The sequence below is a fragment of the Convolutriloba macropyga genome, chromosome 14 (assembly GCF_964194025.1).
Source record: "Convolutriloba macropyga chromosome 14, txConMacr16.3, whole genome shotgun sequence".
Lineage (NCBI taxonomy): Eukaryota > Metazoa > Xenacoelomorpha > Acoela > Convolutidae > Convolutriloba > Convolutriloba macropyga.
The window spans coordinates 12,605,738-12,627,645 of NC_134481.1; the positions used below are offsets into that span (position 1 = coordinate 12,605,738).

Here is a 21,908-nt window from a genome sequence, read left to right on the forward strand (position 1 = left end):
ATTAACGGGGAATACGCAGTCCAACACACTAACTATAGCGTAGTCTATGTTCAGTTATAACTACTCCCAATACTTTCATACAATTATTAATTTTGATATTGATATAATGATAATAATAATGATAATAATAATAAAAATAATGATAGTTTTTTTTACATATTTTACCAAAATTGACGAAATTTTAGGAAAAAATTCGGGAAATGGTCAACAAAAATTGGTCTAATATTTACAAATCGGTATCATATTCACAAAAATTTAAACCACGATACTCGCGTTAGAAAACGAAATTCAAAAAAATATTTTTAATTCCAGATTCTACACTGGACGAGCTTTTTAATGATACTCACAACTCTCTACGATTAGTATATCGATCGGTCAAAATTGTCTGAACAAAAAAACCCATTTGGGTATATATTTCCTCCCCCCTCAAGAGGTGTCGGAACAACAAAGATTGTAGCCAAATAATAGCAGAAAAAGTTTTGAAAAGAAAATGTTTATTGAATATTAGTTAGAGCAGACGACTGTAAGTTTCTCTCAGGTGAAATAATTTTTCTCAAGATTTTTAAATTCTATTAGTATGTGCTAAATTACAGCTCATAAAAACTTCTGACATAAAAATTTTCTTCCTGTTTTATTTTCGTTGATATCAAATATCGCACTAAGTCTATATCAACTTTTCCCCGGATATTTATTTACTCTATTTTGAGAACAACAATCTCGTGCTCGTCGTGATCACGCCCCACAACAATTCCCTGGTTAATGCAACAAACAGGTCGAAACTTGACGGGTCCCAAAAATGTCACAACTCTCCGTACTCCTAAGTTCTCGACAACTTCGTAAACTCGATGCCTCCTGTAATTGATGGGATCCGTAACGAGAATCTTTTTGGAATCGATCTGAGCGTAGGAACCGTAGTAATTCTTTCTCGGACCCCAGACCGGGTTCGGCTCCTCAAACTGATACTTGCGGTCGTCTTTAAACGTTTTGTAAGCGTACACCCTTCGATCGCGTAACGCGCCCATGAACAGCAAATCGCCCACGAGTTCAAACTGGGTCACGTGCTTCGGAAGCTGTGCTTCCATAACGTACTGGAATTGTTCCAGTTTGAAAACATTAATCCGTGGAGTGTTTTGTTCATGGACCATCAAGTATTTATGCTTCACACCCAAAACTTTCTCAGTGTTGTTATCCAGCATTGAAGTATCCATTTTTCGTTTTGGCTGAAGGGTATCTTGGTCGACTATCCAAACTGAACAACCGTCCTTTTTGGTCCACCCACTTATGTACAAGGTTTCAACGTGTTTGCGCGCACCACCTTTCGGTGTCTTGCCTAAGAGTAAACATTTTTTAAACAAGTAAATTAAAAATATAACCCAGGGGAAAATATTACAAGTTTTAAATGTTATATACAAAATTGCAGGAACAACAAACATAAACAACAAATTGCAGGATACGGTAATCATTTCAGATAAATTTATGATCCCGCTTAACTGTCACCGAACAAAAGCCAATCTTAGAATTTAAACGACTTATAAATATTACCAGGAAACATTACTACCCCCCCCCCCCCCTCGAAAAAAAAACATTGTTTCAATGTAATTGTTAACCTAAACACAAAAGTTAAGACACGGCTCGTTTTCTCGATTCCGAGTAAGTCTGTCTTAGCAATTAATTAACATTTTTGTCTCATTTGTGGTTAAATTTGCTGATCAATGTTATGTATAAAACTTGTTAATTAAATTTCACCACAATGAAGCCAGTCAAATTCAAAATTCGCAACATCTTTGGTGCCGGATGTAGATAATAATAACAAAAAATTAACCTAGCGAACTGAAGCAAGATCTGAAAAGGAACTAGAGTAAGAAAATGCACTAACCAGGCACCGATACAAACGTCATGGACCGAGGTCTCGCAAAAGGTGACCAATCAAGCTCCAAGTTGCCAACAAGTTCATTGTTCTCCCAGTTGTAGCTGCGAACAAGTGAATTCTCAATTACAAACAGACGGTTTTTGTGGGGGTTGAAACATGCCACGTGAATATTCTGGTTAGCCCTGCAGAGAAGTTCGATAGACGCGAACTCGACTGGTTTTTCGCCCTTTTCACTGGCTGTAGTTTCGTCGGTTTTGAAACTTCCTTCTTCTTGTTCTTGACGTTCTTCCGCTGGTTCTTCCTCTGCACCTCCGAGCTCAGCATCAGGAGCTTCTTCTTCCATCGCAACTGGCTCGTCGTACGGTTCAGGTTCCGGCTCAAAAGGTTCCACTTCGTCTCGGGGAGCTTCCTGGACCGGTGGAGGAGGCGGTGGCTGGAATTCCTCTTCCGGGGATTCCATTGGGGTTACTCCCCCAAACCGGGGATCACTTTCCGGGGGAGGCATTGGAGCTTGCAATTCTTGATCGGGCGCTTCTTTCATCACCGGAGGAGGGAACCCTTCGCCCTTGAGTCTTGCCAGTTCCTCAAAGCAGGGACACGCGCCTGGTTTTAATCTGTTTAACTCTATGCACGCTTGACAGTGTTTACATTCGTCTCCAGCACCGGCTGGTTCTTGCGCTCCTGGTTCTTCGCTGACGTCCATTGTACCATCTGGCCACTGAATGTTAGTTCCGGGCTGCTGCGGTGGATTGTCAGCATCCGATGCTCCACCTCCTCTCTCGTATATCACTTCTTTTCTGTAATACTCTTTCCTACTTGCACCGCCCTGAGGCGGTTGTGCGGGTGGAGGTGCCAGATACTGTTGTCCTGCTTGCACCTCTTCAAACCTCTTGACTTCTTCAACCCTACTGTGGAGTTCCTGCTGAGGAGGTTCCACTGGTGGAGGGGGAGGCTGTTGAGCTTCCTGCATCTCTTCGAACCTCTTGAACTCTTCGACTTTACTGTGAAAGCCCTGCTGAGGAGTTGGAACAGGTGGCGGTGGTGGTTGCTGGGCCTCCTGCACTTCTTCAAACCTCTTGACCTCTTCAACTTTACTGTGAAAGCCCTGCTGAGGAGGTGGAACGGGTTGCGGTGGAGGTTGCTGGGCCTCCTGCACTTCTTCAAACCTCTTGACCTCCTCAACTTTACTGTGAAAGCCCTGCTGAGGAGGTGGAACAGGTGGCGGTGGTGGTTGCTCGGCCTCTTGCACCTCTTCAAATCTCTTGACTTCCTCAACTTTACTGTGGAAGCCCTGCTGAGGAGGTGGAACGGGTGGCGGTGGTGGTTGCTCGGCCTCTTGCACCTCTTCAAACCTCTTGACCTCTTCAACTTTACTGTGAAAGCCCTGCTGAGGAGGTGGAACGGGTGGCGGTGGTGGTTGCTCGGCCTCTTGCACCTCTTCAAACCTCTTGACCTCTTCAACTTTACTGTGAAAGCCCTGCTGAGGAGGTGGAACAGGTGGCGGTGGTGGTTGCTCGGCCTCTTGCACCTCTTCAAATCTCTTGACTTCCTCGATTTTACTGTGGAAGCCCTGCTGAGGAGGTGGAACGGGTGGCGGTGGAAGTTGCTGGGCCTCCTGCACCTCTTCAAACTTTTTAGCTTCCTCAACTTTACTGTGGAAGCCCTGCTGAGGAGGTGGAACGGGTGGCGGTGGAAGTTGCTGGGCCTCTTGCACCTCTTCAAATCTCTTGACTTCCTCGACTTTACTGTGGAAGCCCTGCTGAGGAGGTGGAACGGGTGGCGGTGGGAGTTGCTGGGCCTCCTGCACCTCTTCAAACTTTTTAGCTTCCTCAACTTTACTGTGGAAGCCCTGCTGAGGAGGTGGAACGGTTGGCGGTGGAAGTTGCTGGGTCTCCTGCACCTCTTCAAACATCTTGACCTCTTCAATTTTGCTGTGAAAGCCCTGCTGAGGCTGTGGAGGGGGCAGCAGTGGAGGTGGTGGTTGTGCCTCCTGAACCTCTTCAAACCTTTTTTCTTCAACAATGATTTTCTTCTCTGGTTGCGGCTGTTGAGGTGGTGGCAGAGGAGGTGGTGGTGGCGCTGCTTCTTGGATCTCTTCAAACCGTTTTTCCTCAACAATTATTTTCTTTTCCTGTTGCTGCTGGGGAGGTGGTCGCAGTGGCGGAGGTGGAGCTGCTTCTTGAATCTCTTCAAATCTCTTTTCTTCGACAAAAATTTTCTTCTCTTGCTGTGGCTGTGGAGGGGGCGGCAATGGAGGTGGTGGTTGTGCCTCTTGAACCTCTTCAAATCTTTTTTCCTCAGCAATGATTTTCTTCTCTTGTTGCGGCTGTGGAGGTGGTGGTAGAGGAGGAGGTGGTGGTGCTGCTTCCTGGATCTCTTCGAACCTTTTTTCCTCAACAATTATTTTCTTTTCCTGTTGCTGTTGGGGAGGTGGCGGCAGTGGTGGAGGTGGAGCTGCTTCTTGAATCTCTTCAAATCTCTTTTCCTCGACAAAAATTTTCTTCTCTTGCTGTGGCTGTTGAGGGGGCGGCAATGGAGGTGGTGGTTTTGCCTCCTGAACCTCTTCAAATCTTTTTTCCTCAACAATGATTTTCTTCTCTTGTTGTGGCTGTTGAGGTGGCGGTAGAGGAGGTGGTTGTGGAGCTGCTTCTTGAACCTCTTCAAATCTCTTTTCCTCGACAAAAATTTTCTTCTCTTGCTGTGGCTGTTGAGGGGGCGGCAATGGAGGTGGTGGTTTTGCCTCCTGAACCTCTTCAAATCTTTTTTCCTCAACAATGATTTTCTTCTCTTGTTGCGGTTGTGGAAGTGGTGGTAAAAGAGGAGGTTGTGGTTGTGCCTCTTGAACCTCTTCAAATCTTTTTTCCTCAGCAATGATTTTCTTCTCTTGTTGCGGCTGTGGAGGTGGTGGTAGAGGAGGAGGTGGTGGTGCTGCTTCCTGGATCTCTTCGAACCTTTTTTCCTCAACAATTATTTTCTTTTCCTGTTGCTGTTGGGGAGGTGGCGGCAGTGGTGGAGGTGGAGCTGCTTCTTGAATCTCTTCAAATCTCTTTTCCTCGACAAAAATTTTCTTCTCTTGCTGTGGCTGTTGAGGGGGCGGCAATGGAGGTGGTGGTTTTGCCTCCTGAACCTCTTCAAATCTTTTTTCCTCAACAATGATTTTCTTCTCTTGTTGTGGCTGTTGAGGTGGCGGTAGAGGAGGTGGTTGTGGAGCTGCTTCTTGAACCTCTTCAAATCTCTTTTCCTCAACAAAAACTTTCTTGTCCTGCTGTGGCTGTTGAGGGGGCGGCAATGGAGGTGGTGGTTGTGCCTCCTGAACCTCTTCAAATCTTTTTTCCTCAACAATGATTTTCTTCTCTTGTTGCGGTTGTGGAGGTGGTGGTAAAATAGGAGGTTGTGGTTGTGCCTCCTGAACCTCTTCAAATCTTTTTTCCTCAATAATGATTTTCTTCTCTTGTTGCGGCTGTGGAGGTGGTGGTAGAGGAGGAGGTGGTGGTGCTGCTTCCTGGATCTCTTCGAACCTTTTTTCCTCAACAATTATTTTCTTTTCCTGTTGCTGTTGGGGAGGTGGTGGTAGAGGAGGAGGTGGAGCTGCTTCTTGAATCTCTTCAAATCTCTTTTCCTCGACCAAAATTTTTTTCTCTTGCTGTGGCTGTGGAGGGGGCGGCAGTGGAGGTGGTGGTTGTGCCTCCTGAACCTCTTCAAATCTTTTTTCCTCAACAATGATTTTCTTCTCTTGTTGCGGTTGTGGAGGTGGTGGTAAAAGAGGAGGTTGTGGTTGTGCCTCCTGAACCTCTTCAAACCTTTTTTCCTCAAAAATGATTTTCTTCTCTTGTTGCGGCTGTGGAGGTGGTGGTAGAGGAGGAGGTGGTGGTGCTGCTTCCTGGATCTCTTCGAACCTTTTTTCCTCAACAATTATTTTCTTATCCTGTTGCTGTTGGGGAGGTGGTGGTAGAGGAGGAGGCGGAGCTGCTTCTTGAATCTCTTCAAACCTCTTTTCCTCGACAAAAACTTTCTTTTCCTGCTGTTGCTGTTGAGGGGGTGGCAGTGGGGGTGGTGGTTGTGCCTCCTGAACCTCTTCAAACCTTTTTTCTTCAACAATGATTTTCTTCTCTGGTTGCGGCTGTTGAGCTGGTGGCAGAGGAGGTGGTGGTGGCGCTGCTTCTTGGATCTCTTCAAACCGTTTCTCTTCAACAATTATTTTCTTTTCCTGTTGCTGCTGGGGAGGTGGTGGCAGAGGCGGAGGTGGAGCTGCTTCTTGAATCTCTTCAAATCTCTTTTCTTCGACAAAAATTTTCTTCTCTTGCTGTGGCTGTGGAGGGGGTGGCAATGGAGGTGGTGGTTGTGCCTCCTGAATCTCTTCAAATCTTTTTTCCTCAACAATGATTTTCCTCTCTTGTTGCGGCTGTGGAGGTGGTGGTAAAAGAGGAGGTGGTGGTTGTGCCTCCTGAACCTCTTCAAACCTTTTTTCTTCAACAATGATTTTCTTCTCTTGTTGTGGCTGTTGAGGTGGCGGTAGAGGAGGTGGTTGTGGAGCTGCTTCTTGAACCTCTTCAATTCTCTTTTCCTCGACAAAAACTTTCTTCTCCTGCTGTGGCTGTTGAGGGGGCGGCAGTGGAGGTGGTGGTTGTGCCTCCTGAACCTCTTCAAATCTCTTTTCCTCGACAAAAATTTTCTTTTCTTGCTGTTGCTGTGGAGGAGGGGGTTGTGAAGGAGGTTGTTGTGCCTCCTGAATCTCTTCAAATCTTTTTTCTTCAATAAGGATTTTCTTTTCTTGTTGCGACTGTTGAGGCGGTGGTAGTAGAGGGGGAGGTGCTGCTGCTTCTTGAAACTCTTCAAACCTCTTTTCTTCTGCAGTTATTTTTTTGTCCTGTTGTAGCTGGGGAAGTGGCGGAGGTGGATAAGATTCTCCAGCTTGCACTTCTTGGAAGTGCTTTGACTCCTCAAATATTCTTTTTTGCGCTTCACCTGATGGTTGGGGTTGAGGTGGTGGGTATGATTGTCCACCTTGTTCTTCTTGGAAGTGCTTCGATTCCTCGAAAGTTCTTTTCTGCGCTTCACCTGATGGTTGGGGTTGAGGTGGTGGGTGTGATTGTCCACCTTGTTCTTCCTGGAAGTGCTTCGATTCCTCGAAAGTTCTTTTCTGCGCTTCACCTGATGGTTGGGGTTGAGGCGGGGGGTATGATTGGCCGCCTTGTTCTTCGTGGAAGTGCTTTGATTGCTCAAAGGTTCGTTTTCCAGCTTCCCCCGGTTGAGGTGGTTGTCCTGGATAACCAGAGCTTCCTTGTTGATCTTCAAATCGTTTCTGCTCTGTGATGACTTGTCCACTGCCGCTTTGACCAGGCTGAGGTTGAAAATAGCCAGGAGCTCCGGGTTGTTTCTGTTCTTCATGGAACTTTCGCTCATCGGAAGTTTGGCGGGATCCACCTTGAGCTGGGAACGGAGGCTGCGAAGGTGGGGGGAACGCACCACCTTCATTAGTTTCACCCCACTGCTTCTGTTCGTTGAATGTTCCACCACCTTGACCTCCCCAAGCATGAGAGCCTTGTGGCGGGTACTGTTGTTGCCCACTTTGCTGTTCCCCAAATTGTCGCGATTCCCCAAATGATTTCTGCCCAGGCTGACCAAGTTGTGAAAAACCTTGTGGGGGGTATTGTTGACCACTCTGCTGGTCCTGGAAGTTTCTACTATCTCCGAACAAACCGTGCCCAGATTGCCCTGGTTGTGGGGTGGATGGGTACATGAGACCACCCCCTTGAGAAAGATCAGCCTGACCAATGGAAGGTGTCTGTGCTTCCCCCTCTAGCTCGTGAGCAAACTGCTCCTCGTTTCGTTTGTGGACCACGAAGCTTCTCGGGGGAAGAGGGTTGAAAGGTCCAGTCGGCGTGTGTCTAGAGCAGACATTTTGTAAATAATCAATACCACCCCGGGTCGAGCTTTCACCGGAAGAGAAATTAAAAAATTGCAATTTTTTGCCGTTTTTTTCCATAGATATCACCGCATATTCACCGCAAAAAACTGCAGCTGTTACAAAATTCACCGCGTTCAACTTAAATATTAGGCGTTTTTAATATTAGCTTTTTTAATTGTTCACACCGCGACCCAGTACTAATTAAGTACTGAATTAGCAACTGAACTTAATTTAATCCAATGATTTCACCCGCTTATCTTTGAATCTTTGCTTTTATTGCAAACAAAGCTACCGTCTTTCAATGAGTTATCATCTGTATTGTGTCATTACAAGATACCAAAAGTTTTTCACGCGTTTTTTTTCATGATGATGATCATTTTGATGATGGCCGGGTCAAAGTGTCAGGAGCCGTAGGTCAATGATTCTGTAACAAATTTATTGAATACATTGAAATGATGTAAAAAAAAGTTATTGAATTGTTGGTTAATAAATAGGTAGTTTGAAGAGTGATTGACCAAAATAACCAAAAATTCGTCATTTTGAGTGTCATGGTTTCTTGGAGCTATCACCACCTATCACCAAATATAAAGGGCTAATGACACTTAGCTCCATCAAACAACTAAATATCAACCAAAATTGATTCGAAGAGGTCAAAATTGATCAATACATTCATATGTTAAATTTGATCAAAAAGGGCCAAAACTAACCAAAATCTTCCTATGTTTTTGCCGCAAAATTAAAAATAGTCAGATAATGAAGGATAGAAAAAGAGACGCAAAATTGAACCAAAAAAATTGTAGCATAGTCTCAAATGCTTATAGCTAAAGAAATATGCCTGAGTCAAGCGCTATTCGCTTGACCCATTACGCAATCTAATGCGTCAAACTACGCAATCTAAGCTTTGCAGTATTCAATCTAACATTGTCTCTTAAATTCTGTTTTTACGGAACTAATAGTTTTACTGAATCTAGTGCCGTTGATTGTTCTCCATATGTAGATAATCCAAAATCGACAAAACAGTCAAGGTCGATAAACCAAACAAAAGCACTGATTAGGAAAATTATCATGAAGAGTTTAACAAATATTAGCAGAGCAGATTGTGCTCAAGCGCTTGATAGCACCATGAAACAAATCGTTACAAATTTTAATCAAATATCAATTTTGTTTAGTAAAAACACATATGTGCAAATTTCTAAAAAGTAATTCAATTGAAATATGGGCGTGAGGTTCTGATTAAACTTTGTATGCAAGAACCAAAGAGGAGAGGATGCTGAAGAGAAGACTGGTAATTCAAAGTTCATGCTCCCTAAGGTACGTATTACCAAAAGAGAAGTAACAAGATTCTGACGTCAATGCATTTGATTGGTTAAACTTAGGGCATACGAAAAGTATGATCAAGTGAGGACTCTGAAAAATTAAAAAATGAGAACTTGTAGACTTTTGGAGCATCAACTGCGGATTGAACTACATCCGCTCTCTCCAACACTAGACCCTCTCTCCATGAAGAAAGGAACCCGATAAAAGTCTTGTCATTTCCCTTTTTCTTCTGAGTAGAATAGCAACAAAAGACGTCAGTTTGACCCCTTGCAAACCAGAAGACCCAAAACCTGAGAGAAGCTAAGCAAAACTCGAAGCTTACAAGAAAATCTTGTTTTCGAGAACGTGTTCAAGTGAGCGGTAGGCAGGCTGTCTTACAGGTATGACCAAAAAATTATATATTAAAATCAACAAAAACTGACTAATAAATGGTCAAAATTGACTCAAAAATGGCCGACGCTGACCAAAATTTTTCCTAAGCTAAATTTAACTAAAGTTGTCTAAAATTGGTCCAAAAACGTTCAAATATAGTCGATACAAATGTCTAACTATTAGTATTAACAATATAAATAAAACTAAATAAAGCATCAACAGTCATGTCGCCACTGGTTTGTTTCATTGTTACGCTCAAACTCAGCCAGCACGTCATCAAGATCATAACACTCTAAAATATTTATTTCTGTAGTAATATTGCATTTGTCAATCAATCTAAATAGAGCATCATTTTCATCTTCTATTATATGTTTGATATGATAAAGAACATCTCTACATTTAAGAACAGTTTCATATGAAGTATCGGGTGTAGTGTCTTCAATATTGAAACTTATATTAAAATGATCTATAACGACTAAAGCATCACGTAGAAACTTGGTAGCACCAGTGTTGAGGTTTCTAATATACAAAACAACTTAAAATGCGTACTATAATCAAAATTATAGCCTACTTGCAAATAATCTTTAATGCATTATCCATTTATTAGGTCAATTTTAAAAACAATACAATTTTTTGTCAAATTTAACATGACATTTTTGATCAATTTTGGCTATTTCAATTCTTTTAATAAATTTTTTTTGGTAATTAATGAATCATTTGAGTCAATTATAACAAATAAAAATTTCGGTCATTTTTGGCCATTTATAGTCATTTTTTGGTCAATTTCTGGTCATTTTGGTAATTTTAAGGAGATGAGTTTCAGCAACTCAATAATTGACCTATATGGGTTGATAGCTACGTGAGACGCGAGACCCAGAACATAGAAACTGATAATTTTTTTTAATATTATGGTCATTTTTGGTCAATTACACTCAAATCGCCTGAAAATTCGCCAACATTAAAGGTGTAAAGCATGTTGTATGAAAATTTTGTCGGAACTTTTCAACGCAATTTTGTTTACAAAAAATCAGCCCATTCAGTGTTTGAATAAATTTATCGCATTGAAAACATATTCACAGCTTTTCGCCCATTTCTTACGTCAATACAACTCATCAAAAAAAGTTGAAATCAATTTATTCAGCCCCTATCTGGCATAATAATTGCAATCTTTTATCAAAAAACATCATCATTTCAAATCATTCCTTAAGTTGTTTCAGCGCCGAAGAAAAGATGAAACCGAAATTCACATCACGTACCTTAGTTAAGATTTTTTCGGCCATAATATTTGCAAATGCGGCAACTATGTATGAAATGGGCGCTAAATTAAGAAATTAAAGGCTAGAAAGTATGTATGAAAAGTGATGAAATCGTTAAAATTGGTTTTAAATATACTTTATAGTTTTTGCAATTAACTTATTCGAGCAATTCAATACAAAACTAGGTGGAATATGCTTCACTCTTGATCCAATGCCGAAATGGAAGCAGATCAGCTTAGGTTCTGTAGTCCAGGGTTCGAGACTGACACAATATGCTGAATGATAGATCATTAGGAAATGTAACAAATAAAGTGTGTAAAAAATAAACGAAGCAGCGGAAAAAATCTAAAATGTGAACTGATAATTGCTCATAAATAATAAATTTTTTCATAACTATACGAATAAGGTTTCGAAAAGTGATTATTAAATGCACCAAAAATTTAGCATGTTGAAGTAAAAAATATTATTTCACAGGAAAATTTTGTTGGACATCGGCTAAAAGCTTATCTTTCAAATGTTTTGACAAAAACGGACGCTGTTTAGGGTCAATTAATTTTTCATTTCTCAGAAATCACGCGCAAATAATTAACAAAAGTATTCAATCTCTCCTCCTAAAAATTTTAAATGCAAGCATCACTGGTATTTTACAAACATCGCTATTAGAAACTTAATATAGAAGAGGTTAATTAGTTAAAAAATCTACACAACCTTTTTTTACTTAGAAGGAAAAGTAATAGCAATCGGTGCAAAATTATTTTAAGTTTCCGTCAATTCTAGAATTCATTTTAAAGTTTCTACTATAAATAACATCATATCTGCCATTCTTAAGCCAACTTTAAGCTATCTTTTGTGCTACGCCTTAATCTGATTTATATTCTTCGTTTTTATAAACCGTTCAACCTAAATTTTTCATAAACAATTTTTTTTACAAAGTTAACTTGTAAACAGAATCCAACTTTGATTATTGATAGCTGTGAAAAATTAATAATTAATGACCAGCGAGCTGAATTACTGCAAAATTGCTGGAAGTATCTAAAAGCCCATGGCCAAAAAAGTTGTATAAAGATATTAACTTATTTCATTCTTGATGTATTTGTGAAAATTGCTTAGCTAATAGATGTCAGTCATGTGTCATTTTCAGATGATGATAGTTGTATAAAGTTATTTTTGTTTTTGAAGATAGCTTTTGTTCAATATTTTTGTAGTAGAAGTTTTTGATAACTCTCAAACCATTTTAGAAGTCAATTAAGAGGATTAAAATGTTCAACAATTTTCAGTGAAGCTTTTTCCTTGCAGTATCAATGGCGATTATGTATAATTGAACATTGAGAATATCAGATCCTTTTGAAATTCAGACATTTTAAAGAATTGTTTTCGTTCAAAATAATTTGAATTTTTACAAAAAATGTCGCTGAAAGTTTGTTCTATAAAACATTAAATTGCTTTGTCAAAATGAGATCTACGCAGCAAATATCTAACCTGAGTTGTTGGTTTTAACATGGAAATTTTACGGGAAAGTTTTTACAACTAGAGATGCGCTATGGCCACAATGTTTGTCGGGGCTAGTTTTGAAAGTCAATTTTTTCAACAGTTTTTGCTTATACGCGATATTCTATTGGAATGATTTCTTCTAAAAGAAAACATATGAGGTTTTTTAATTTTCAACGGCGTGATCCCGTGTTCTTTTTGATTCAGTTGATGGCATCTTTTACAATCATATCAGTAGTAAAAACGAAATAACAATACATCACTAATTAAATAAAAAACCAAATGAAACATTATTCAGTTAATGAAAAACATACCCGGTAAACTGCCAGGAACTAGCCCCTGTTGACTCCCATAACCCTCATTAGGAAAGAAAAAAAAACAAAAAAAATGAATTTTGTGATATTTTTTTAAAAACAGTTTTAAAATTTCTTTTTTAAAGCACTTTTAGCAGAATGAGCGAAGAATGATACCAGCCTAGAGCTAGAGAAGTCAAGAAGATCACTCAAGATGTCTAAAAACGGAAAAATGAGGTAAATTGAAACGAATTTTTAGTCGACGAAGTAAAATCTAACAGGGCGCGTTATGAAAAACAATCCAAAAAATTGAATGGAAAACATGAAACTACTCTATCTAACCAGTAGACTTTGTTGAAAAATTCGCGCCAAACAGACACACATGGTTTGAAAAAATAGAGAAAAAGAAAAAAGAACTCATAATCTATATACCTTCAGGATCAACACGTTGACTACCACCGTCTTCGTTAAAAAATGTAAGAAAGAGCCAAAAAAGAGGGGCAATCAGATACAGACAAAACAAGAAATAGAATAAAAAAAATAGAAATGAGAAGAAAAGAAAAGATTTGCCAGCGTTCTTCAGCATCAGTATCTTTAAAACGAATATGGCATTGTTCAAAATTACGCATAAAAGAAGCACCTAGCCCATAAAACTTCTTTGACAATATCAAAACAGAATACTCGAAAATGAAACAAGACTTTTTGTAAACCTATTAAAAAGTGGAATTAATCTCGAGTTTCTTCAGTTCTGCCTACTTAAGGCTTCATAAAAAATTTGCTTGCAAAAATCTGCAAAAAAATAAATTGCAGGAAAGCTGAAGTTAGAAAAACAAGCAAAATTAGAATTTAGCCGTAAACAAAAGCAAAAACTAGAAAAAGATTGAAGAGTAGCAAAAACTAAAGGAAAGTTGATCAACTTCTAGACGCTCTTATTCTCAAAACCAATTTTGCCACGAGAATTAAGGTATTCCCATGAATGCGCTATCAAAAAAGCTTCGTTAGCAGGTAAAAAATCACACAGATTTTCATGAGGTTGAAAAAATTGGCAGATGCAAATTGGCAGATGCAGGTTGAAAAAATTGGCATGAGGCAGACAAACATAAAGTTGCCAAAAATCTTAGTTTTGGTGCTCTAAAAACTATTTCGATTACGTTAAGAACAAAACAGTTTACTATGTTCAATCACTTTAACATTTCATTGGCCCATAAAAATTGAAAAACTTGAAAAATGATTTTAAAAAATATCAAAAAACATTTTAAAAAAATACAAATTTATTTGAATACTTGCTCAAAACTGGTGAAATTATGCACTTGAAAATCATTCCATGCAATTTAAAGACAATACAGTAACTTATCATCAAGTCCAAGAGAAGTTTCATTGGCAATTGGCGATCAAAAAAATCCGAAAAAACCAAAAATTAAAAAAACGTAAAAGAACTCTTGATGTTAATATCTTCAGAACAATTTCTTCTGCTCTAAAAACCATTCAGAAACCTATATTTAGGTCCTAACAAGTTTCATTTGCCCCCAACGCTTGAATAACTCAAAAAAGACTAAAATTTTCAAAAAAACTTGAATAAAGGTAAGAATCAGTATTATTTTGCGTGTTTAAGTTTGCTTTACCAAATTAAGAAGCTAGCATATTAAACATAAAAAGATATTAAGTTTTACAAAAGTTTTTCATCAACTTTGGCAAAGGTCAATTTAAGACAAATCAAACAAAAATCGCAAAGTAACAAAAAAACGTTAAAATTCCCCAAAAACTTCTAAAGATGACCTCTTCACCTTGACTTTCGGCCTTGCCGGTAGCTTCAGCACTCGAATCACTTGAGAGCTTACTAAAAACAGCTATGGGCCTCTAATGAAACTGCCCACTGGGCGTTACCTGTTTAAAAAGATCAAAGTCAGGCAAAAATGTGTTGAAACATCCTAGATAGAGAGAGAGAGAGAGAGAGAGAGAGAGAGGGAGAGAGAGAGAGAGGGAGAGAGAGAGAGAGAGAGAGAGAGAGAGAGAGAGAGAGTTCTAATTTATGTCTGCGAAGCAGCCTTAACTTTGAGTCTGCAGAGCTTTAACAGTAGCCTGTTCTCAGCTGTCATTTTCTATTTAACTTAAATATAGACTTAAGAGAGTTTGAGATAAACTTTACGATAATTCAAGTTGAACAAAAAACCCTATTCGAGGCCTGGACTTATGAAAAGACCGCCCTAGACCAATATTGTGTTTGAAGAAACATGCTGGGACTAAAATGATCGCTTTTGACTTCAACTTGAGTCACCTTAAATGCTGATTTTTTTTTTAAAAAAAATGGAAATCCAAAACTCTTTCCCAGTTCTTTTTATCCTCTGCTTATGCAAAAACAAGATCGTCGACGCATATGAACACAACAGTTCTATCTAGGATTAGACCCGCGTCGGCAATGAGCCACCCGGATATGAGCACCACTTGAGTTTGGTCTATCACGTACCCAATTTCGGGTAACAGACCCTATCCTGGGTACTTATTGCCATAAGATTTCTTGAATAATCTAAGTTCCCAATTGACAATTAATGATAATCATTTTACGAGTGCTGAGTTACCCAGTGTGGGGGAATGGTGAGGTGAAAGTGCTCTCGTCCCACGACCTCCCAGACTTAGCAGACAAGTGTTCGGCCCCATCCATTCCACCTGAAGGGAAGTCTGGTGTAAGATCATCTCCACCATCCACCTTGTCATGCAGGATTCCACTTCTATCCCCTGTTGAGAGAAATAGAGAACAAATGAGCAAACAAAACAAAAAAGTAAGAAAATCAGTGTGCCATAGATAAAAATCAAACAATGTGTTTTTCCCATTATAAACCCCCACTTGCGGTAATGGGGGTATATTAGGAAAGACACAAAGACACCAAACAATACGAAAATCAGTGAAGAAAAAATCAATCAGCAAGCAAAATCTAGCAAACTTATTGAAAAAAGCATCGCATTTCTTATAATTTCAGTGGTCTCCAAATTATTTTTCAGATCCAATTTACCTTCATGAGCTCACTTTCAACTAACATTAGTTAAAGTCAGTCATTGTGGCCCCCTCTTGTATCGTAGTGAAAATAGTTTCGCAAAATGTATCATAAAATTGTATCATAGTGAACTTGCGGACAAAACATCTTTTAATAACATTTTTTGACAATTTGGGGTTCACTTCTGTATGCATGCTGTGCACACGATCATGATTTCAACTAGAGCTTTTTCCTATTTTTATAAGTGAAAATTTGACATTGCATAACAATTTGGCAAAGCGGTTAAAACAATTTTTAAGCAGAGAAAACGTGACAGAAATCACAATCACTCCTAAACTTTGAAGTGTCACGCCTTTTGTCATGCCTTCACGCAAATTACACTTACTGAGGTAAAAAAAATTGAGTCGCGAAACAGCATTTGAAAACTTAATATACAGAGTTTAAAGATCAGAGCTCACAACTGCTCAAGATAGAAAAGCAACATACACTTTTGCGGTCTTGGGTAAGCGTAACTAGGGTTTTGAATAATTGAGCTTTAAATAATGTTGTTACTCGTATTTGTGATTAAGCCACCGACAGACCGACAAAAATGGATATGCAGAAAGCTGAATCGCGTACTGTCGCTGTTGTGGTTCAATATTGCGCGACAAATAAGTAAGGAGAATAAAATCAGAACAGACGTTGCTATCGAGTTGCTACAGGTTACCACCCAGGCTTAGGTACAGACTTATGAAAAGACAATGCTCGACCAAAATGAACTATGAAAAGACCGTACTCGACTAATTTGAGCTATGAAAAGACTTTACCTCAACTTTAAGACACGCTGGACTTTAGCTCGACAGAGATTTTTAACAAAAGACTTTAGCTCGACCGAAAAGTTTATGAAAGACTTAAGCTCGACTCAAAAGTTTTTAGAAGATTTTAGCTCGATCCAAAATTAGGGCTGGATTTTAGCTCGACCTAATAATTGTATCCCGAGTCGAGGTCATTGACATATGACCAGACAAGCCAGACAGCTTGGAGACAACCGAGACAACCAAATTTCTATGTCCAGCCCAACCAATCTAATGACCAGACAACCCAGACAACGCAGACAACCCAGCCAATCCATTCGACGAGTCATTATGTCCAGACAACCCAGACAATCCTGTCAGCTCAGTCAACAAGTCATCCCCGGGGTGATGTGGTATGAACCGGGTGATCCAGACAAAAAAATCCAGACTTTTTTAATAATATGTGGTGAGAAGAAAGTACTTCTTAAACTGAGCTTTATGTGCTTTAAAAATGTTAGACACTCTTTTTAAGGACATAAGAGATTTAATTTAAAATTGCATTTCTCCTAAAGAGGGGGCAAAATGCCGGTCGATAATTCAAGACAAAAGTAGGAGGAATTGAGGAACAATTTTTGGCACAATTCTGATCGTCACAGCAGTACCCTCGACTAACCGGCTCTGACGCCGTGACCAAATCCACTCTCAGCTCTGAAACTTCCACTGACTCCAGACAACTGGCGAATGTCATCCCCTCCGGAAGTGCTGTAAGCATCTCTGGACACGTCGTCTTCGGCAGCGTGGGGTCTGAAAGCTCCAGAAGCTCCAATATGTCCGGCACCACCTGCTCTGGGACCCATGCTGTCCTGGTCAATGTCGCTGGGTTGTTCTTGTGTGAGGAGTGAGGCACCGGATATCTTGTCAACGCCACCTTGGTCGACGTCAATCTCCTCGGCAATTGGGCTTCTGTCACCCATTCGGTCATCGGCACCTCGAGAGAGTTGTCCTGAAATGGAAAAATAACTTTGATTATTCTTCAAAAAAATAACTGCTGGAATCGAAATAAGGACGACTTTAGAAACTGTTCAAAAGTAATCCTCCAATTCGTCAAACTCTTAACAAAAATTTGGAAACTTAAAAATATATTAGATATTTATTATCAGGTCTGATTAAACATAGTCATGAGCATTTACCATTAACTATACCTTCTTTTAAAGGTATACTTGCTGCCTAAATCAACGTCACGCTTTTTTTGCAAAAAAGAAACTGCTAAAAGGATTAAGGACACTATAGCGCAACAACCCCGATAAGTCAGGACGAGTTTTGGCAAGTTAGAGACTGAAGCTGTTTATGCTCAACAAAGAAACTAGAGAGAAAAAGATAAACTAATTTTAAGAGATTCAAAAGAGAAGAGTGAAGATTTTAACAAAAATCGTCTTATTTATAGTCCGAAAAAATATATATAATATTTAAAGTTTAAAATATATATAATATTTAAAGTGTTAAAAATCTAACATATCAAAAATCAAGCAATTTTGGGGCATATGAGTGGGTGCCATTTCACAGCTACATGCAAAGATTTCCTTCATTTGAGATCGTTCACAAAGTTCCATTTACCATTCATTATTAGTAGATAAATACCATTCTTCGGCGAACATACTCCTCAAAACTGATTCACATTCATTTTCTAATTTGTTAGCTGCAGTTTTCGTTATAAATTTGGTAAGTTTGTTTTCTTTGTGAGTTCATTATCATACATTACGTTTCTAGGGTCTAAGATATTTTTTCAGTTCTTTTCTATGATCCAATAGAAACATTTGAAAAATCTATATCCATAACCTCTCCTTTGTATTTTTATTGCAAAATCTTTCTTTTCGTTGTCATTTTATCTTTGAAGATTAACTCCTGGTGTGGGGAATTAAGGAACAGTCCATTCAACGTTCATGAATGAAAACAATTTCTCATGCTTCCTTGCATATAAGGTAGTGGTTCGAAAGAAAAAATGTCCTCGTAAACGCAGGTTTTCTAAAGAGCGTGAACCAAAGATAATCTAATACAGCTGTATATATAATGAAATTTGCAACGGAATCCAATTACAAAGGAGACGAAAGGGAACGACTGGACTGAAAACCGTTTTTGTTAAAACTCGCCTTGCCTTGGTTAAATATATCTTTCGATTTATGTATCTTTCCATTTATTCTGTGGTTGAATTCAAACCATCAGTTCTGTCTGATCATATTGAAATATAAATTTCAGCTGATGGTGACAAAATATGCAAAAAGCATCACGCATGTCAATAGCTTAATTGCAATGAAAGTACCTTACAAAACGACAAATTTAAACAGAAAGGAGGATTCATTGGCAAAAAATGCCCAAACAACTATTGAAAAAATCAGCAATGTTTCTGAGAGTTTTATGAGAAGGAAATGAGAGTTGCCTTAGCCGAAAAACAAAAAAAAACTGAGGTTTTGGTAGAATTCTTGAAAAACTGAGCATATCATGAGGTAACTCTAGCAGAGTACTCTGCCCGGAAAAGTACATGAATTGCCTTAAAGTGCCTTATTTGAGTAGATTCTACCTTTTAGGTAGTTCAAGGTTTTTGGTTTATCTATTAAACAACCTAGGGAAGCGATTGCGAGGGGGTTATTACCGCATGAGCATTCGTCGCATTGTGCTTCCTCTGTAATAGGTTCTCCCGTAGAAGGCCCTCCCGCGCCCAACCCCCGCCCCAGATTAGATTGGCCTAAACACACAAGCAGACCACTTAAGCCTATTTTGAATCACGCGCATATTACTTTTAAAATGTCAGATCTCCGCAGTCCCTGAGTCTACAATGCCAGATTATTCTATAAACAGTGCTGGGTTCCAAAACTTGCAAGGTTCGTGTTTCAATTAAGTTTGCGTTAATTGCGCTAAAATCAATTCGAAATTTTGTATTGTATCTCGAAACGCTCCACTGTTCTCGTTAAATGCCAGATATTCTCATCGATTTCAGCAGAGTCACGTGACGTCTACAAATTGCAATGCAGTAGATACAAACTTGAATAGCGTTTAGTGCGGAATTTATATAGTCATCTTCATTAATCCCAATTGACGTTCGGTTATTTTGCAATCAATATTTTGCAGTGTTATGGCCAATCTTTGTCATAAAATCTTGATAAGACATTGCATTCGCCCCACCCGGGCGCAGCTGTTAGCCCCCAAAAAAGCAAAAATAAGTACGAATGGTGATGGATGCGGTGAAATTATGTAGCATAAGCGGTGAGAGTGGTGACAGCAAAATGCACTTATCTCACATAGTTTTAAAATCATTCCTTATCTGGTATGATAAGAGTAATAAGCAGGTCTGGCCAAAATTTAAGGAAAGATAACAAAAAAAACCTAGATTATTTTAGTCAACAGATCGCAGCAATACTTATCACAGCGCCGGTATGAACCTGGCCTCAAAATGTTGTGAGCATGACATAAAAGTCAAGTGAGAATTAGTTGAAAAAATCACTACAGTCCGTCATCACAATTAAAATTTCAATTTCCAAGAAATTAAAATGGGTCATTTGTGGACAGCTGGGAATAAAATCTTTAAAGAGATGGGACGAGACGACCTTAAGTAGCCAGACCATGTAAAAATAATAACTATAATGAATATTAACCCCGCGTTAACTTTTGGAGTCTTTTCATAATTCCAGTTCTAGACTAGGGAAATTTGATTTTTTGATTGTAAACTAAAATACAGCTTCAACAGAAAATAAATTTAATTTTCAAAATTCGGACTGAAAAATTTTAGCAAGCAGTTAACTTCTTGACAATTATCAGTAGTAGAAAAAGCTCTTTTGTACAATTTATAAAAATCAACAAAAACGTCAGCAATTTGATAATTTCAACGCGGAAAAAACAATTGGGCCTTCAAAAATCACGAAATGTTCTGAACAGGCGAGAAACTTTCTTCAAAATTTGTAACAAATAAGGGATTTTTCGGCAGATATAATTAAAGTGAAACACGAGTACAAATTATGCCCCTCATAACAGACGAAAGTGCCTACCATATATCAGAAAATGGATACCTTCTGTACAATTATACAACCCACAAAACGATTTACACGAAATGCATTCACATTTTTTGGAGTACGTTAAACCAAAAGTGAGAATTGTAGCGCTGCCATAAAATCAGACCGCATTCAGATTTCTTTTTCGAATTGACCGGGCCAATTTTGTGCCTCAAAATCAGGTGTCAAAAAAACCAACTACTGAAAAAATATCCAGGTTCAAGTTAGCATTCAAAAAATCGCCAACACAAATAACCGATAAAAAATTCAAAACGGAAATTTTTGAGCTTCTTATACTACACCAGAAAATTAAAATTCACGTAGTAAACGACTTCTAGAGAATAATGCTTCGGAGTTCGTTTATCTCAAAGATACCTGCTTTGCTTAATTTTGTTTAAATAAAGCACTTATCAAAGCTATACAAGTAGACAAAAACTTAAACCCTAAGTTCAAAAATAATAACTAACTAAAATGGACCTATATTTTGAAATAAACTCTTAGTTTTTAATAATGTAGTCTATAATCAAAATAACAAATAAAAATTGTTGGTATGAGCAAATATCGGTCTTCTAAAATATTTTATCTACCGGTTGTCGATTAAAATCAGACAAAAATCAAAAAGTTAAGTTGATGTGCAAAATTGAGTTAAGTTTATTGAACTCCAAACAAACCTGGCGCTGTTCTAGCACAATTAATCTTTTGAACAGATTGCTAACAAAGCCGTATTTTTTCATGATAGTGTTCAAGGAATATCAAACACCCTCTTTGGTCATCAAACCAGCTTAGAGAACAATTATTTGAATATCTTTTTATCTAATAAAATATTGGCGGGTTTCAGTGGATGTATTCCGGGCTCAATTGATAAATTTAAGCACAAAAATACTCAGATTTCTCAGACTGTGTACTCATTCATCAGTACCTAAAACTAACGAAATTTAAGGGATGAAGCAAGTCGAGCAGAGCTCTGATTTCGGAATAACCAATCAGATCCCAGATCAGCGGCAGATCGATTTTAGACCATTATTTTGAGTAACTCTAATCACACCAAGAAAATTGAATTATATGGTGCAGTTTTAGTTGACTTTGGGTGAATTGATTGATAAAAAGTTTAATGGAAAGCTTTTTTAAAGAGGCGAAACCAATCTTATAACAAAGAATTAGAAGCAAAAATATAACCGACTAACGTCGGGCGAATTGCTCTCAAACGACCGGTGTGCGGTTGACTTTGTCAGTAGCTAGCCACGGTTTATTGACGCTAGCTTTAGCGTGATTCGACTCTGCAGCTTTTAGTTTTCTAGCCTTGTTGGTAAGTAAATCAAATAAAAAAGTGATATTTCAAAAATTTGCCAAATTTAAAAGAAAAGCTCCCAGATTTTGCTGTAAAAATGATCAAAATTATTTTTTGTTTCTGAAGTTATGTCAAGTAACCCATCTGCAAGACTTGCAAAGCTTCGTTGACCAGTAATGATTGTTAAACTCAGAGAGGACCAAAATATTTACAAACTTTAAAAACAACTGCAAATTTTAACAATATTCAAGATATTAAATTTTTCAAAACCATTTCATTTTCTCAAGAGATAATCCAATAGCCCTATATCAAG

General features: G+C 38.6%; 1 protein-coding gene across 4 annotated transcripts in view; it reads right to left on the reverse strand.

Annotated features, from left to right (window-relative positions):
- Positions 1-531: 531 nt before the first annotated feature.
- The window catches only part of LOC142353151 (uncharacterized), a 34,973-nt gene continuing 13,596 nt past the window's right edge, over positions 532-21,908 (reverse strand). For 2 of the 4 annotated variants that reach the window (XM_075405361.1, XM_075405360.1), the window contains exons 6-10: positions 18,915-19,007; positions 16,941-17,270; positions 15,081-15,237; positions 1,877-7,758; positions 532-1,330 (exon numbers count right to left, since the gene is read on the reverse strand). In XM_075405361.1, coding sequence (XP_075261476.1) covers positions 693-1,330; positions 1,877-7,758; positions 15,081-15,237; positions 16,941-17,270; positions 18,915-19,007 — 7,100 coding nt within the window. In that variant the 3' untranslated portion in view covers positions 532-692. The remainder of the gene's footprint in view (positions 1,331-1,876; positions 7,759-15,080; positions 15,238-16,940; positions 17,271-18,914; positions 19,008-21,908) is intronic. The other 2 variants (XM_075405363.1, XM_075405362.1) reach the window with 2 other exon arrangements.